This window comes from Scomber japonicus, chromosome 19 (genome assembly GCF_027409825.1).
Source record: "Scomber japonicus isolate fScoJap1 chromosome 19, fScoJap1.pri, whole genome shotgun sequence".
Lineage (NCBI taxonomy): Eukaryota > Metazoa > Chordata > Actinopteri > Scombriformes > Scombridae > Scomber > Scomber japonicus.
The window spans coordinates 31,514,876-31,534,654 of NC_070596.1; the positions used below are offsets into that span (position 1 = coordinate 31,514,876).

The 19,779-nt window shown below is 42.3% G+C and overlaps 1 protein-coding gene across 1 annotated transcript in view; it reads right to left on the reverse strand.

The window, feature by feature from the left end:
- Positions 1-2,396, reverse strand: part of nkx6.1 (NK6 homeobox 1) — a 2,961-nt gene extending 565 nt beyond the window's left edge. The window contains exons 1-2 of the mRNA XM_053340666.1: positions 1,823-2,396; positions 352-524 (exon numbers count right to left, since the gene is read on the reverse strand). Coding sequence (XP_053196641.1) covers positions 352-524; positions 1,823-2,396 — 747 coding nt within the window. The remainder of the gene's footprint in view (positions 1-351; positions 525-1,822) is intronic.
- Between the last annotated feature and the right edge of the window lie 17,383 nt (positions 2,397-19,779).

Here is a 19,779-nt window from a genome sequence, read left to right on the forward strand (position 1 = left end):
CTAAAATCACATTTATAATAACATTAATCCTGCATGTTTTTCCACATAAATACAATGTTTTTAAAAAAGCATAAAATAAATAAACCGGAAGCATCATGGGAGCAATTTGGACTTGAAAGAAGCTCGTGACCTTTATGATAGAAAGGCCTCGTGCATTACATAGCATTTTAATTTAATGATAATAAATTAAAATGAGCTGAATGCACGCGGGAAAATGTGAGATTATTAATATAAGACTCTTTAATTGATTCATTAATTAGCAGAAACGTCTCCAGATTATATATTTCTATTATATATTATTGGGAGTTATTCTCTCTGCTCAGTAATAACCGGGTTGTGTGAGCTGCTCACCTTCACCTGGCTCTCCGTCATGCCCAGGGAATACGCCAGCCGCGCTCTCTCAGGTCCCGCCAGATATTTAGTTTGTTCAAAAGTTTTTTCCAGAGCAAAAATCTGCTGACCTGAGAAGGTGGGTCGCGTGTGTTTCCGTTTCCCGTCTTTATCCAACAGCACCGAGTTCTGATCTGTGGAGAGAGACACGAGCACACCTTAGACACGAGGACACCTCAGACAGGAGGACACGAGGACACCTCAGACACGAGCACACCTCAGACACGAGCACACCTCAGACACGAGCCCACCTCAGACACCTTAGACACCTCAGATAGGCCCAGACACACACATATATATACACACTACCACTTCTACTATTATTATAACTATTATTCTTAATGTTTGGATCTTACTTTAAAATGCTCTGAAATTTAAATTCATTGAAACAGAAAAAAACATTCAGTCACGTGACCTCAAGTCTGATTGATTATCAGTTCAGCTCTGATCAGATCCTCAGTCAGTTTTCTGCTGAATGATCATCAATAATAATAATTACAATAATAATTACAATAATAATAATAATAATAATAATAATAACAATAATATTTATACTAATGATAATAATAATAATTAAAACTGCAAGCAGCGATGAACGGGCCCTCGCCCCCCCATGCTGGTCGGTCTACAGACACAATAGGGCCCTAATAATAATCTATAATAATAATCTATAATAATAATAATAATAATAATAATAATAATAATGATAATAATAATACTACTACTAATAATAATGATAATAATAAATGATATTAAATTAAATGTATTTAACTTTGAGGTCAGGTATAACCGCGCAGACAGACCATCAGGTTGCGGTTGCTATAGTTACAGGTTGTTCTGACATCACAGATCCAGCTTAAAGTTGATTTTCATGTTTTCATCTCTAACATGTTTTAATAAAGGGTTAGAGTTAGAGTGTAAAACATCACATTTATAATCAGAGAGGAAATAAATCCATGTTTATATTTCATGAGCTCAAAGAAGAAAAGCAGAGAAATGATTTATTAATAAACTGTAAAATGTTAAAGTTTGGATTTTAAATTATGAAAACCAGAATTTGACCCAGACTGAAATATTCAGCTATTAATCTTCACGTAGGATAAATTATTAACACATTAATAATAAATTAATAACAAATGAATAACCCATTAATATCACTTTCTGGGTTTGTTTTTATTTTAAACTATAAAACTCATTTATTCCGCTGACTTTTTATATTATAATATTTTATTATAACAGAATTATTTCTCTGTGTTAAAATAATCTGATTTTAAAATTAACTTTTGATCATTTTCTTCTCTTTAAATTTAATAAAGTGATTTTTTTTTATTCTGATGATTAATCAGCAGTGATTCCTTTCTTCTTCTTCTCCTTGTATAAAAAGCCTTTAAAGTGTTTAGTCCCGCTCATCCCGCTCATCCCGCACACTTACGGGCTGAACACGCAAATCTGGCGTCTCTCCAGTGCGGGCTCTGCATGACTCCCGGCCAGAAGATCGGTGTCCTGCCCGGTAGATCCGCCAGAGGCTTCGGGTACCGGGCCACGGCCACGGCCCCGGGGCTGAAGTACAGTCCGGGAGGCGGCGGCGGGCTGAGGCTGCTGAACCGGGGCAAACCCGCAAGAAGCCCCGCAGCTGAGGGAGAGGAGGAGGAGGAGGCGGCTCCGGCTGCTGCTACGGCTCCGGTGCCTCCGGTGCAAGTCGGGACCGGCCGGTTCAGGATGTCGTTAATTCCGTGCGGGGTCGCGGAGGAGCAGAGCTGCGGGGAACCGAGACCGGAAGAAAGCCCCGCAGACGACTTGATCCCCGGGGAGGAGACGGCCATCCCGCCCGGGTTAGGAGACGTGGTGGCCGGGGAGGTGGAGGAGGTCGGCCCGGTGGAGCAGAGCGGGTAGGCCGGGTACAGAGGAGTCTTCATCTCGGTCATACTGTGCAGAGCTGCTAGTGGGGGGGGGCTGAGGAGGAAGGCGCTCTGGCGGGACCCGTCCATGGGACCCACGGCTAACATAACCCCCCCTCTGTGCGGGGGAGCGTGCGGGGCTGGAGCACGCTTCTGCGGGTTTAGTGGAGCCCGAAACAGTGCAGACTAGAACCCGCAGCTGCACGCGCACACCCGCAGATTAAAACCCATTTTATACAAAATCCTGCTGGAAGTCCAAAGAGTTGAGAGTCCCGCAAAGTCCCGCAGTCAGAGTCCCGCAGTCAGAGTCCCGCACAGTCCCGCAGCAGCGTCTCACTGTGAGGTAATAAAACATGATCTTGTCTCTGATGTTTTCGGTCCCAAACTTTACCGACTACACCGACCACCGGGGCGGGGACCTCTGCACCGGTTGGCTGAGCTGGCCGTGACGTAGGCAGCCTGGATTTCGGGAGGCCTCCTGATTGGCTGAGCGGATGAGACACAATCAGAGGAGGAAAAAAAGAAAAAAAAAGATTAAAAAAAGAAGTTTATATTTAAATGTTTTAGAGTTTAGAGAAGAATGGTTTTATATTCTATCAGAAGGAAACTTATTTGATCTTATTTCACCTTTTTTCATATTATTGAGGAAATGATTTCATATTTAAAGACTTTAAAACATCAGCAGGTTAAACTTTAACACACAGCAGTGAATTCATCTCATGTTGCTTCAGTTAAATATTCACATTTATCATTTTATAGATCAAAGGAAGCTGCTGAGTTTAAACCAGTTAAATAAATACAAACATGATCATATCTACACATCTCAGCATGAAATGTTTCAGAGTTAAAACTTCTTATTTTTTGTAGTTTGATTAAAACAGTAAACTGTATTTATGAGTCATAAAATCAATGTTCAGTCTTTTTAACATTAAATTCATAATAATGTGATTTTATTCTCTTTCTGTTGACTCTGTGAAATATCAATAAAAAACAGAATTCACAGTTTTTAAACATCTTTTTGATAAATGAACACATCTGAATTATTATTATTATTATTATTATTATTATTAAATGATCATTAAACTGATTGATTAATGTATAAAGGGTTTATTGTGTTTAATATTCACACATGAGAAGCTGCACACACAATATTTGGCTCTATTTATTTTTTTGCTTTAATTGAAACAAAACATTTTACTGTTAATGGGCTGATTGATCACGTGACCATGTGATCATGTGATCATGTGATCAGCTGTAGAGTCTCATCATATTTGAGTTAACAGAGACAGAGACTCTAAAACTGGGTTAAAGATGATTCTCTGTTTAAAATCATTCATCAATCAATAATCAATCTTATTAAACCGGAAGTGCTGCTGACAGGTTTATAAACTCATCTCATTATTAATAAAAAGGAGTCATACGTGTATTTTTCATCATGTGTTTAAGTTTATTAAACATTAAACTTCAGTCAGCTGATGTTTGAACAGCTTCAGATTCACACAGAGAATCAATCAAACTGATGAACAGCTGATCACTGACAGGATGTTTATGATCAGATTATTATTATTCATTCATGAAATGATGAAAAATGTTCTTAAAGTCTGAAACGTCTTCAGTTTATTTGAACTTGATCAGATTTTATTATTTTCACACAAACTGTTGATCAGGATTCATTTATTACAACCTCAAAGAGAAAATGAGATCAATAACATATATCTGAAAGTAATCTGGGTTTATATTATTATTATTATTATTAGTATTATTAGGGCCCTATTGTATCTGGCATGCATGGGGGGGGGGGGGGGGGGGGCGTTCATCGCTGCAGCTTTAATTATTATTATTGTTCACACACACACACACACACACACACACACACACACACAAACACACAAACACACACACACACACACACACACACACACACACACATTCTCTCACTCTCACACACACACACACACACACACATTCTCTCACTCTCACACACACACACAGCAGCAGGTCTGGTCACATTGTGGTACAGAGGCGCCTCCTGGTGGTCAAACATAGAACAACACTGATAAAAGCTCTCTCTCACTCTGCACTTCTTTAATAGTTGTATTTTAATTTATCTTATTTATTATTAATATTATTATTTAATTCTGTTTCTTAAACTACTTTTAATATGTTTTATTGTTATTTTTATTCTAATATCATCTTGTTTTATATGAATGTTTTTATTTCTGTTTAACTTTTAGCTTTATATTCCTTTAATGTGAAACTCATTTATTTCGTTGTTAAACACTCTGAGTTCATACTTCACCCAGAAGCGCGCACACACACACACACACACACACACACACACACACACACACACACACACACACACACACACCATAATTTTATGCTGTAATCTTATATTTAATGCTCTATTCTAGCATTTTATTTCTATCTTTCTATTTTTCTGTACTTTGTTTTTATTATTAGTGTGTGTGTGTGTGTGTGTGTGTGGGGGGGGGGGGGTTAGGTTAATTGTATGTTTTAATGTTTTTCTGTTTTATGTAAAGCACATTGAGTTGGTGCCATTGTGTATGAAAGGCTCTATATAAATAAAACTGCCTTGCCTGAGTTCATCTTGAATACTTTTTACTTTACTTCTTAAAAAAGGAAATATTTCAGCTTCCTTTGAGCAGTCGGCACATATGTTTAAATACTGATGCTTTCTTCATGGTTGATGTAGTTCATGGTTTTTATTAATCTTGCTGTTAATGTGTGACTGATGAAAGGATGCAGAGGAACATGTGAGGGGTTCAATTAGAAATAATGAAGTAGTAAAATTAAAATGGTAATAACTTAACTTTGTATTAATTATTCATGCTGTCTGTGCATTGACTCTGGTGACGTTGTGGAGATCCAGTTCCTAAATGACTTCCTCTGCTGTGTTTATGAGCCAACAACAGGTTTTGATTTCGGCCACTAGAGGGCAGTAGTGAGCCACTAGTTCATATTCTACTGCAGAGCGTTGCAGTTTTCTTCCTGGTGAGCTTTAAGTTCTTTGTGTAACATTACTAGCAGCTCAACGATGAACTACAGCTGCATGAAAAACAACTTCCTCCATTTTGATTTTGATTTTTTTCTTGTGGCCTTTTTAGTTGGCCTTGTTTAACAGCTTATCCAGAGTCTTCCTACATACAGTACATGTTATCAATGATGCATATTTATATTCTTGGTAACACTGCAGAGCGAGCGCTATCCTCAACAGTCTTACCAGTTCCTCCTGTTCACACACCCAACTAAGACTCTATGAACTAGCTTTTCTTGAAATATATCTACACAGACAATTAACATGCTTTAAGTTGTAAGAGTTTATCTACAAGCAGGCTATGTTAAAGTAAAATACTCTGTGTCTACCACATGGTGCTGCTTCTTCACATGTGGACTAACAAGGTCTAGATTTAGCATGTGCAGAGTGAACCAGGTGAACTGTAATTTGTTCCTGATTGGAGGAATTAAAAGAGTTACGACTAACTCATGTTACAACCATCCCTGGTCTCCCCTACTAGAAAGTGAAAGTGGCACAGTGGGACTGATGAGTGCAAACACGATGGCGGTAAAAGTGTCACATGAAAACATAAAGTGCTGAATATGCAAACAACTGAAGGTTATGAAAGTGTTAAAGTGCACTACTGATTCAAATCAGACTTTTCCAGCTGTTGTTATCTGTTCAGAGAGTTCACTTCCTGACTGTGTGTTCCTGTGTGAGCATGTGTGTGTGTGTGTGTGTGTGTGTGTATTTCCGTGTGTGTGTATTTCCGTTGTGTGAGTCCGTTCCTCAGTCAAACTCAGCTCGCCTTTAACAGGAAACACAGTAATTACTCTCAGCGTAGATTTCCTTCTGTTCATGCAACGATCTTTCTGCTTTACTCGGCTTCTTTTCTAAGAGTTTAAATCTGAAACGTTGTTTTTTAACCAGTTTCCTACTTGCCAGTTTCCATTTGACAGTAGCAACAGGGACGGTGTGCTTGTGTCCACAATGTTTAGACATTATACCAACACCACTCTGGAGCAAGTGGGTGACAAGAACCTCAGAGCTAATGAAAATCTCAATTTGGAGATTGAGATGCTGACATTAGTCAAGGTCAGAAAGATCCCCTTCAACCTCAGCAAGACAAAGTTCTTCACGACAACACTGCTGGACGTGCTGGAGGAACCGGACGATGAACCAGGTGTGTACTCTGACAAAACTACATGTGAACAGCCGTAAAGATACCAAAAACAAGAACAAAGATGACTTCATTACATATTGAAATCTTGAAAGCATCATCAGCGTCATGTAGTGAAGTTTCAGAATAAAAGGACAAACAGATTATTTGTATTTAATAGGATCATCATGTTCTTACTTGTAGTAGATGTTTGTTTCTCTGAAGAATCACAGACCTGGTGTGATGAATCTCTTTCATTATGCTGCATGTTCTGATGGACGGGTCCAATATTTATACTGTAATTCCTAGTGGAAATTTGAAGAAGAGAGGGTAGTAAAGTAATACAGTAATAAAATATAATATGATATTAAAATATAATATTAAAATATAATATATATAATATAACTAAGTAATAAAGCACATAATATGTTTTAGTGTGAATGACATAAACAGGTGTGCACTTCAATCAGTGAGCATTATGAGTCTTTGTCAGGAGGTCTCAAACATGTGAGACAATCAGTGAAAATGATTCAATGCTTGGAAAAAGTTCATAAATACTGAGGTGAAATGTCCCTGCAGAAGTCAGAGAGAAGGTTCTGATGGAGGATTATGATTACCGGAGGGGCAAAAGTGGTCAAGGCTCTGTAGGAGGTGATGCAGCTCAAGCCGGTCTGCAAGCAGCTGCAGCGATGGACACAGTGGACGGAGCATCATCCACCGCTGTGATGAGAAAGGCAGTGGACGACAATCAATTTCACAGTTTGAATGACAAGTATGTTCCTGTTTATCTCAGAGTGTTTGAATATTGGATTTTTGTGGCTGATGCTGATAACAATATTAGAGAGTAAAATAATTCCAATGTAATCTCATAATCTATATATGTATATATATATACACAGAATATACACATAAACACATTTTTCGCAATTATCTCTCAAATATGGATATCAAGCACTGACAAAGATATCTAACAGAGGCTGTGATATTTTACAGTTTAACAAAAAATGTCTAAAATTACATCATTGCACTGAACCAGTAAACTACACTGGGAATTTAACAAACACATAGAAAAACACAACAACAAAACCCATTACCGTTACCGTCCTCTTCCTCTTATCCGGGGTCGGGTCTCGGGGGCAGCAGCCTAAGCAGGAAGCCCAGACTTCCCTCTCCCAAGCCACTTCGTCCAGCTCTTCCCGGGGGATCCCGAGGCGTTCCCAGGCCAGCCGAGAGTCTCTCATAGTCTCTCCAGCGTGTCCTGGGTCTTCCTCGGGGTCTCCTACCGGTGGGACGGGCCCTGAACACTTCACCAGGGAGGCGTCCGGGAGGCACCCTGACTAGATGCCCATGCTTCCTTATCTGGCTCCAGAGGAGCAGGGGGTCTTACTCCGAGCTCCTCCAGATGACCCAGCTTCTCACCCTAAGGGAGAGCCCAGCCAGCCTACGGAGGAAGCTCATTTCGGTCGCTTGTACCCACGATCTTGTTCTTTGGGTCACTACCCAAAGCTCATGACCAGAGGTGAGGGTAGGAACCCAAAGCTCATGACCAGAGGTGAGGGTAGGAACCATGATCGACTGGTAAATCCAGAGCTTTGCAGGGAATAGGAGGGAATGGATGGCCCGTATCAGGGGGTCTGAAAACCCTGTATTCCCGGAGAACCCCACACCGGACTCCCCGAGGGACACTGTCGAATGCCTTCTCCAAGTCCACAAAACACATGTGGACTGGTTGGGCTAGCTCCCATGCACCCTCAAGGATCCTGCAGAGGGTGTAGAGCTGGTCCACAGTTCCACGGCCTGGACGAAAACCACACTGCTCCTCCTGAATCCGAGGTTCGACTATCCGACGGACCCTCCTCTCCAGCACCCCCGAATAGACCTTACCAGGGAGGCTGAGGAGTGTGATCCCCCTATAGTTGGAACACACCCTCCGGTCCCCCTTCTTAAAAAGAGGGACCACCACCCCAGTCTGCCAATCCAGAGGCACTGCCCCCGATGTCCATGCGATGCTGCAGAGTCGTGTCAACTATGACAGCCCCACAACATTCAGGGCCTTGAGGAACTCGGGCCGGATCTCATCCACCCCCGGGGCCCTGCCACCGAGGAGCTTTTTGACCACCTCTGTGACCTCCACCCCAGAGATAGTCCCCAGGCCCTGCTTCCTTACCGGAAGGCGTGTCGATGGGATTGAGGAGGTCTTCCACCGATCCACAACGTCCCGAGTCGAGGTCAGCAGCGCACCGTCCCCACCATACACAGTGTTGACGGCACACTGCTTCCCCCTCCTGAGACGCCGGATGGTGGTCCAGAACCTCTTCGAAGCCGTCCGGAAGTCTTTTTCCATGGCTTCGAGCCGAACTCCTCCCATGTCCGAGTTTTTGCCTCAGTGACCGCCCTAGCTGCGCTCCGCTTGGCCTGCCGGTACCTGTCTGCTGCCTCTGGAGTCCCACAGGCCAAAACGGCCCTTAGGACTCCTTCTTCAGCTTGACGACATCCCTCACTGCCGGTTTCCACTAGTGGGTTCAGGGATTGCCGCCACGACAGGCACGACCACCTTGCGGCCACAGCTCTGGTCAGCCGCCTTAACAATGGAGGCACAGAACATGGCCCACTTGGACTCAATGTCCCCCGCCTCCCCCCGGAACGTGGTCGAAGCTCTCCTGGGGGTGGGAGTTGAAACTCTCTCTGACAGGAGACTCTGCCAGACATTCCCAGCAGACCCTCACGATAATACGTTTGGGTCTGCCAGGTCTGACCAGCATCCTCCCCCACCATCGTAGCCAACTCACCACCAGGTGGTGATCAGTTGACAGCTCCGCCCCTCTTTTCACCCGAGTGTTGTTGTTCGTTATGGACAATCTGTGACAAGCACAGAAGTCCAATAACAGAACACCGCTCGGGTTCAGATCAGGGGGTCGTTCCTCCCAATTACACCCTTCCAGGTCTCACTGTCGCTACCAACATGAGCGTTGAAGTCCCCCAGCAGAACGAGGGCATCCCCAGAGGGAGCACTCTCCAGCACCCCCTCCAAGGAGTCCAAGAAGGGTGGATACTCTGAGCTGCTGTTTGGACCATAGGCACAAACAACAGTCAGGATCCGTCCCCCCACCCGAAGGCGGAGGGAGGCTACCCTCTCGTTTACCAGGGTAAACTCCAACATACAGGCACCAAGCGGGGGGGGGAGGGGTAATAAGTATTGCCACCCCTGCCCGGTGCCTCTCACCAGTGGCAACTCCAGAGTGGACGAGAGTCCAACCCCTCTCGAGGAGACTGGTTCCAGAGCCCTTGCTGTACGTCGAGGAAAAACAATCAAACATATATAAAAACATAAAATGCTACCTTAAAAACTTTTAGAAAAATGTTTATCAGTCAGACTCTAGTCAGCACTTTTTACATACATTAATTACATTTTTACATAGTGTCACAAGCAGATATTTATTGTAGGTAATTGTAATTAAACATTTGCCCGTTATGATGATAAAATAATTATTATATGTATTTTCTGTTGTAAAATAATACTGCACAGTAAGTGGTGTAAATGTTCACTGACTACACTGCAGCTGAAATGTTTTAAAAGAGGGACTCAGTGTGGTTTCATCAATATGTTTCATTCCATATCCTCACATTTCATTTAATATCCTCAACCTTCCTCTTCCTCCTCATCCTGTCCTCGTCCTCCTCTCTGTTCTCTGACTGTCTTTACAGGGAGAAAAAAATGAAATTGCTGACCAAGCTGACACCAAAGAAAGAAAAGCTGTTTTGTGTTACTCAGATAGTCTACAACAGCTCTCGTGTCAAATTGTCTTCTGAAGCTCTGATGGGCGGTTCATTGACGGGATGGATCCATGAAATAGTCTATGGTTCGCTGTGGGTGAGTTTTTGTCTTTTTCTTCCTTTAACTTCTAACCAGCTGATGATGATGATGATCGGGGTAATAGTCTGATTCATGTAAGAACAATAAACTGATAAGAACATGTTCACACTCAGAAGTCTGTCAAACAGCGCATGTTCAGGAAGAAAAACATGTAAGCCCATCCCGCGATGCGCCCACGCAACTCGTTTTGAGACCAACACGCCCACGCATGGCGTCTGGAGCTTTGGTCTGAAGTCACTGCCGAATATTTCACTGTTATTTTAAGAGCGTATTATCAAGATTTTAAAATGCTCCTACTTAGACGGGTGAGCATCGCGCAGACATTCTGCTTGTTACGCACGCAGCGTTCTAGTAGGTTCATAAGGTTCTATGAGCTGGGAGCACAGTGTTCTAGTAGGTTCATAAGGTTCTATGAGCTGGGAGCGCAGTGTTCTAGTAGGTTCATAAGGTTCTATGAGCTGGGAGCACAGTGTTCTAGTGGGTTCATAAGGTTCTATGAGCTGGGAGCACAGTGTTCTAGTAGGTTCATAAGGTTCTATGAGCTGGGAGCACAGTGTTCTAGTAGGTTCATAAGGTTCTATGAGCTGGGAGCGCAGTGTTCTAGTAGGTTCATAAGGTTCTATGAGCTGGGAGCACAGCAACTACATCATAGACACTGATGACTTTGTTTCTTTTATTTATTATAAAGCAGCTTTGCTCCTCTGTCAGCAGATTCAGAGGTGATTTCTTTAGAGAGGTTTGTCTCTCTTTATTAAACAAAGACGCTGGAGCTTTGTTCTCTAATGTGTTCCTGTTTGACTGTTTGTAAAACTATGAGCGTTCCATCAGGGCAACACGAGGAGTGAGATGAGTCTGACTGTTCCCAAAGGCACCATCCTCGGTTACCGTCTGGAGAAGATCAAGACAGCGGGTGAGACATCTCTCCGTTTCTGTTTCTGCGTCTCTACTCACTCACATAAATCATGTCAGTGCTGCTGCAAATCACATCTGTAGAGTTTGTTCTTTTAAAGACAGAAATGATCTCCTTCTGTTTACTCCAAATATTTAACAGTAATAATTAGCATATAAAACATCAATACGTGTTTATAACACATCATAACATTGCTGTGAGCAGATAAGTTTATGAATGCATTAGTCAACAGTTAAAACCCAGAAGTGTTTTCTGCTGTTGAAACAGATAATGAATAGAATATTGAATATTGAATCTAGATTCACATCACATGTTAAAACAACAGCAAGCTGAGACGAATCAATAACTTCATAACTTCTATTTCACTTTTGTTCAGGAAAAGGTTTGTTTTCAGTTTTCTTTCAACTTTTAAACTGATTTTTACTGAGATATCAGAAGCTCAGTTCAGTTGTTTACTGCTCATCTCTAATGTTACACTGATGCTGTTGTTGTTGACTCCATGTTATTTCCAATAACTTATAAACTGACACCATAGAAACCTCTGCAGGAGGGAACATCAGCATTGACGGAGACGGAGACGACTCCTGTAAGACGCTGGAATACCTGCAGGATGGTTGGTTTGATTTTCTGAGACCTAACCCTAACCCTAACCCTCTACATCAACTAAAGGATCATTTTATGTTTTCTTTTTGTGTTATTATTATTTTAAAAAGCTACAACCAATGAAGAGTCATATCTAAACAGTTCCTGCATGCTGCAGGTTACCACAATGAGAATTTTGGAACCGACTGATTTAATCTGCTTTATTTCCCCCTTGCCTTGACACACTGGGAGATATTAATGTCACTGAATATTGTGGATTGTATAATTATTAATCAGATGTCTTGAAGTTTATATTCTGAATGGAAGGTGCTGGTGTGTTTCTTGCAGGAATCTTACAGAATGAAGTTTATCTGCAGCCGCTGAAAACACTTCCTGGGTCAAGCCGTCATGATCTGCTGGAAGTGCTCAGGGAGATCGTGCGTGACAAAGAGACTCTCACACTGCTGGAGGAAACGGTAAGACTCATGTCCACAACCAGAGTCAGGATGAAAACCTGTGTGAAGCTCTGTGTGGTCATCCAGAGGTGTCTGAGGGGAACGTTTAAAGTCTGTCTTCACTTTTATCCCTAACTGGACATATGATGTATGTTTGTCATCTTTAAAAATGAATAAATAGCACATATGAAGACTTGAAACAACCTGAACCTGTCATTTAAGTTCTGACTTTATCACTAACTGGAGACACAAAGTTGACATACCTCCTCCTCTGTTTCCTGTCTTCAGTTGGATGAAGAAATGACTGAGTGTTCACCGTCCCGGCTTGTCTCTGAATTCATGCGTCTTCTTCGTGGAGCCTCCTCCAAAGATCAGCAGGAAGCAGACGAACAGAGGGAAGCTGTTCATCGGCTGGTCGTAGCCATGGACAGTAAGGACTGACTCACACTACACACTGATTGGACAGAATCTACAGCACATGATGAATGAAATAAAGATCTTCTCTGTTTATGTTTCCTCCTCAGGTCTACCAGACAGTGCTGCTGCTGCTCTGACTGGCTGCAAACCTAAAACACTGACAGTTCTCCAGCAGCTGGTTTGTTTTGTTCCTTCATCAACATTTACATGCCACTCCCTCCAGAATATCACAGGGTGTTTTCTGATTATTGCAAAAATATTTGATTTTGGAACAACTGTCCTCAAAGAATTCCAATTTTTATGTTTTTACAGTAAAATTGTGGGAATGTGGAAAAAAACCTCCTACCAACAAAGCAAAACTGTACTTGAGTTCCATTTAAAAGCTTTTATTAAATAAACTTCCAGCTCAATATTAGCACCAATAAAGTCAGTCAATACTGCCCGTACAAATCCATGAACATAAAAGCTTGTATTCTTCAGACTTACTGAATCAAACCTCATTTGGGAACATTTAGGAATTGTTTTACTTGATCTGTGGCGAGTTGTGTATCATCCATCTGAAAGTGCCTGAACCCTTTTTGAATGTGCTGCCATGACGTCAGTTACCACAACACCAAATGTGATCCTATGCGCTTGTTGATTTGGCCATTTCATACAGACAAGTTGTTGTAATTTAGTAAGACTACAAACTCTTGCAAATAATGTGGAGATTTCTGAATTTGTTGAGATTATAAACTCATGATTTCCTGGAAGGACTGACATACTCTAAATGCTGCTGTACTGATCTCAGCATAACAACATTAAGGAACATATTTCTCTCTCTGTCTTCTTCTGTTGTCCAGGTGAGTCTAATGGAGGATGATCAGGTCAGTCTCCCAGAGCCGTTGCCCGCCTCCCTGCAGGAGAAAGGGGAGCTTCGCTGGGTGACTGAGCTTCTCTGTTTGACTGATCAGAAGCTGAAAAAGCTGAGAGATGAGTGGGACAGACCAGACTTCCCACCAGAGATGCTGCTGGAGCTTGTGTGTTTTGTCGTGCAGGGACTCAGCAGCCTGGTGCAGCCTTAACTACATTTATAAATATAGCCTGCTTATCATTTATTCTTTTCATGTATTTACTCTTTTAGCATATCTCTCAATTAAGATTTTGTTCTTTGATCAAGTATTCATTCCTTTGTCTTTTTATTATCAAGGTTGGGTTTTTAAAAAAAAACTTTAAGTACTCTTCCTTTCCTTTTATTAAATTTCTTGTTTAACCCTTAAACAGGCAGCGTGCACCAGGAGATACAGAGTCTTTAACATCCTGTTGAAGCTTGTGGTAGGTCTATACTTTGATAGAATTTATAAAAATCAGTTAAGAAACTAGTATGTGTGATATTAATGACCAGATTGTATCACTTTTCTATGTTAAATAACACTTGTAAGTGTTTTTATCATTATCACTATCATCTGTTTTATATAAAGCACATTGAGTTGGTGTCATTGTGTATGAAATGCTCTATAGAAATAAAACTGCCTTGCCTAAGTTCATCTTGAATACTTTTTACTTCTCTTAAAAAAGGAAATATTTCAGCTTCATTTGAGCAGTCAGCACATATGTTTAAATACTGATGCATTCTTCATGGTTGATAAAGCTCATGGTTTTTATTAATCTTGCTGTTAATGTGTGACTGATGAAGGGATGCAGAGGAACATGTGAGGGTTCATACAGTTCAATCAGAAATAATGAAGTAGTAAAATTAAAATGGTAATAACTTAACTTTGTATTAATTATTCATGCTGTCTGTGCATTGACTCTGGTGACATTGTGGAGATCCAGTTCCTAAATGACTTCCTCTGCTGTGTTTATGAGCCAACAACAGGTTTTGATCAGAGCCGGACAGTAATGGAGTACATTTACTTGAGTACAGTACTTAAGTACAATTTTGAGGGATCTGTACTTTACTCGAGTATCATTTTTGGGGAGTACTCATGACTTTACTCAAGTACATTTGAGAGGCAAATATTGTACTCTTTACTCCTCCACTACATTTCTATCCATAACCGTGAGTACCCGTTACTTATACTAAAAAAAACTAAAAAAACTCAATTTGTCGTTTCCCTCTCAAACGTGATTGGATTGTGCAGGCACCACTGATTGGGACAGCCTATCAGCAATCACCTTCAGCCAAAGTCAACTCCATGGTCAGGTTAGATGAGAGACGAAACCATGGAGGAAAGTAAGGAGAGAAGGAAGGAAGGAAGGAAGGAAGGAAACCATGGAGGAAACAATGGAAGAAGACGCAGCAGGTCCATCTCGGCCGGGATGAAAATTACTTGATTTTACTTTCAATTCCTTTTACATTCTCCCTCCCTCCTTTCCTTCCTTCCTTCCTTACTCCCTTCCATTCTTCCTTACTCCCTCCTTTCCTTCCTTCTCTCTTCTCCAAGGTATTAACATTAACATGTGTCATAACTCCATCTAGGACATTTCTATACATAAATGTAAGCACTGTGGCAGTAGTAATGCAATATTTAGAAAATGTACTCTTGATACTCAAGTACTTTTAAAAACAAGTACTTCAGTACTTTTACTTAAGTAGACATCTGACCGTAGTACTTTTACTTGTACTTGAGTAAAATTTAGCAAGGGGTATCTGTACTTTTACTCAAGTAAGGAAGCTGTGTACTCTGTCCGCCTCTGGTTTTGATTTCGGCCACTAGAGGGCAGGAGTGAGCCACTAGTTCATATTCTACTGCAGAGCATTGCAGTTTTCTTCCTGGTGAGCTTTAAGTTCTTTGTGTAACATTACTAGCAGCTCAACGATGAACTACAGCTGCATGAAAAACAACTTCCTCCATGAAGACTTCAGATCTTATAATCAACTATATTCTTCTTTTTTTTTCCTGTTTTGTTTTCATTTTTTTCTTGTGGCCTTTTTAGCTGGCCTTCTTTATCATCTTACCCAGAGTCTTCCTCAGTGTCACAACAGAGACACTGCAGAGCGAGTGCTATCCTCAACAGTCTTATCAGTTCCTCCTGTTCTTCACACGCCCAACTAAGACTCTATGAACTAGCTTTCCTTACAGCTAACAAGCAAAACATCAGCAATAACAACTTGCATGAAATATATCTACACAGACAATTAACATGCTTTAACTTGTAAGAGTTTATCTACAAGCAGGCAATGTTAAAGTAAAATACTCTGCTGTGTCTACCACATGGTGCTGCTTCTTCACATGTGGACTAACAAGGTCTAGATTTAACATGTGCAGAGTGAACCAGGTGAACTGTAATTTGTTCCTGATTGGAGGAATTAAAAGAGTTATGACTAACTCATGTTACAACCATCCCTGGTCTCCCCTACTAGAAAGTGAAAGTGGCACAGTGGGACTGATGAGTGCAAACACTATGGCAGTAAAAGTGTCACATGAAAACATAAAGTGCTTAATATGCAAACAACTGAAGGTTATGAAAGTGTTAAAGTGCTGATTCAAATCAGACTTTGATCAGATGTTATCTGCTTAGATAACAGGTCGACGTTAACAGGAAACACAGTAATTACTCTCAGCGTAGATTTCCTTCTGTTCATGCAACGATCTTTCTGCTTTACTCGGCTTCTTTTCTAAGAGTTTAAATCTGAAACTTTGTTTTTTAACCAGTTTCCTACTTGCCAGTTTCCATTTGACAGTAGCAACAGGGACGGTGTGCTTGTGTCCACAATGTTTAGACATTATACCAACACCACTCTGGAGCAAGTGGGCGACGAGAACCTCAAAGCTAATGGAAATCTCAATTTGGAGATTAAGATGCTGACATTAGTCACAATGAGAAGGATCTTCTCCAACCTCAACAAGCCAAAGTTCACCAGGAAAACGCTGCTAGACGTGCTGGAGAGACCGGGCGTTACCCCAGGTGTGTACTCTGATAAAACTACATGTGAACAGCAGTAAAGATACCAAAAACAAGAACAAAGATGACTTCATTACATATTGAAATGTTAAAATGAAAGCATCATCAGCGTCATGTAGTGAAGTTTCAGAATAAAAGGACAAACAGATTATTTGTATTTAATAGGATCATCATGTTCTTACTTGTAGTAGATGTTTGTTTCTCTGAAGAATCACAGACCTGGTGTGATGAATCTCTTTCATTATGCTGCATGTTCTGATGGACAGGTCCAATATTCATACTGTAATTCCTAGTGGAAATTTGAAGAAGAGAGGGTAGTAAAGTAATACAGTAATAAAATATAATATGATATTAAAATATAATATTAAAATATAATATATATAATATAACTAAGTAATAAAGTACATAATATGTTTTAGTGTGAATGACATAAACAGGTGTGCACTTGAATCAGTGAGCATTATGAGTCTTTGTCAGGAGGTCTCAAACATGTGAGACAATCAGTGAAAATGATTCAATGCTTGGAAAAAGTTCATAAATACTGAGGTGAAATGTCCCTGCAGATGTCAGAGATGATGTTCTGATGGAGGATTATGATTACCGGAGGGGCAAAAGTGGTCAAGGCTCTGTAGCAGCAAGAGTTGATGCAGCTCAAACCGGTCTGCAAGCAGCTGCAGCGATGGACACAGTGGACGGAGCATCATCCACCGCTGTGATGAGAAAGGCAGTGGACGACAATCAATTTCACAGATTGATTGACAAGTATGTTCCTGTTTGTCTCAGAGTGTTTGAATATTGGATTTTTGAGGCTGATGCTGATAACAATATTAGAGAGTAAAATAATTCCAATGTAATCTCATAATCTTGTATATATATATATATATATATATATATTTAACAAACACATAGAAAAACACAAAACAAAACCCATTACCGTTACCGTCCTCTTCCACTCATCCTGGTCGGGTCGGGGGGGCAGCAGCCTTAGCAGGAAGCCCAGACTTCCCTCTCCCGAGCCACTTCGTCCATCTCTTCCCGGGGGATCCCGAGGCGTTCCCAGGCCAGCCCAGCCAGCGTTCCCAGGCCAGCGTGTCCTGGGTCCCCTACCGGTGGGACGGGCCCTGAACACCTCACCAGGGAGGCGTCCGGGACAGGCGGGGAGTACCTATCCTCTGAAAAGAAGCCAATGCGGAAGTAACTTAGAGCTGCATTCTATCAAAAGGCCACCAGGGGGCGTCCGTCTCTATACAAGTCAATGGAGAATTCACCAACTTCTCACTTGATTTCTAACCTCAGTAAACGTTTTCAAAATGTGTTTATGGTCTCAATCGCTAGTTTAAAGCCTTCTTCAATGCAGTATGATGTTCATTTGTGAAATTTTGGCCTCCCTGATTTTATATTTGACGATAAAGCAGGCTACGTGGCTACGTTGTGATTGACAGGGTGATTGACCAATGTCCTTGAGATCCAGCCCTCGCAACCAATCGCAGCCTCCCCGCTCCGCCGTTAGTCCCGCCCATACATCCGTCCATGGTTCCGCCTCATGCCCATATAAGTAGAATCCGTGTTTTTATTTTTCCCAGCATGCACCTGAAATTCTCAAGATGGCGCTGCCTAGATTCGAAACTATTGGCTTCCGAGCAGCAGTCCACAAACCAATGGGTGACGTCACGGATGTTACGTCCATTTCTTATATACAGTCTATGGTCCGGGAGGCATCCTGACTAGATGCCCGAGCCTCCTCATCTGGCTCCTCTCGATGCAGAAGAGCAGCGGGTCTACTCCGAGCTCCTCCCGGATAACTGAGCTTCTCACCCTATCTCTAAGGGAGAGCCCAGCCAGCCTACGGAGGAAGCTCATTTCGGCCGCTTGTACCCGCCATCTTGTTCTTTGGGTCACTACCCAATAGGCATGGGATGATAACCGTGTTCAAGGTATACCGCGATTTGAAAAAGCCACGATAACGGAAACCACCAAATTTTCTGTCATACCGTTCCTAAGGTATGAGCTGTTTTTTAGTCTGGTCAAAGATAGGAAGTGCTGGTCAGAAATCCCTCAAGTGGTGCAGCTGCAGCGTAGAGTATCACGACCCCTCACACTGTCATTACAGTGTATATTCAGGTTAAATTAACATGTCTGTCTTTATTTTCTTCCATTTAGGAACATTTTAGAGCTGTAATACCGCCATACCGTGAAACCGTGATATTTTTTCTTATGGTTATCATACCGCCAGAATCTCATACCGGCCCATGTCTACTACCCAAAGCTCATGACCAGAGGTGAGGGTAGGAACCAAGATGGACTGCTAAATCCAGAGCTTTGCCTTTCGGCTCAGCTCTCTCTTCACCACGACGGATCTGTGCAGAGTCCGCATTACTGCAGACCCCGCACCGATCCGCCTGTCGATCTCACGCTCCATCCTTCCCTCACTGTGAACAAGACCCCGAGGTACTTGAACTCCTCCACTTGAGGCAGGATCTCATCCCCGACCCGGAGAGTGCACTCCGCCCTTTTCCTGTGGAGTGTGATCCCCCTATAGTTGGAACACACCCTCTGGTCCCCCTTCTTAAAAAGAGGGACGACCACCCTAGTCGCACTGCTTCTCTAACCCTAACCCTAACCATACTTCTCCCATGTCTGGGTGTTTGTGACCGCCGTACCTGCGCTCCGCTTGGCCTGCTGGTACCTGCCTGCTGCCTCTGGAGTCCCACAGGCCAATCAGGACCTATAGGACTCCTTCTTCAGCTTGACGGCATCTCTTACTGCCGGTGTCCACCAGCGGGTTCAGAGATTGCCGCCACGACAGGCACAGACCAACTTGCGGCCACAGCTCTGGTCAGCCGCCTTAACAATGGAGGCCCAGAACATGGCCCACTCGGACTCAATGTCCCCCGCCTCCCCTGGTACATGGTTGAAGCTCTCCTGGGGGTGGGAGTTGAAACTCTCTCTGACAGGAGACTCTGCCAGACATTCCCAGCAGACCCTCACAATACGTTTGGGTGTGCCAGGTCTGACCGGCATCCTTCCCCACCATCGGAGCCAACTCACCACCAGGTGGTGATCAGTTGACAGCTCCGCTCCTCTCTTCACCCGAGTGTTGTTGTTCGTTATGGACAATCTGTGACAAGCACAGAAGTCCAATAACAGAACACCGCTCGGGTTCAGATCGGGGGGGGCGTTCCTCCCA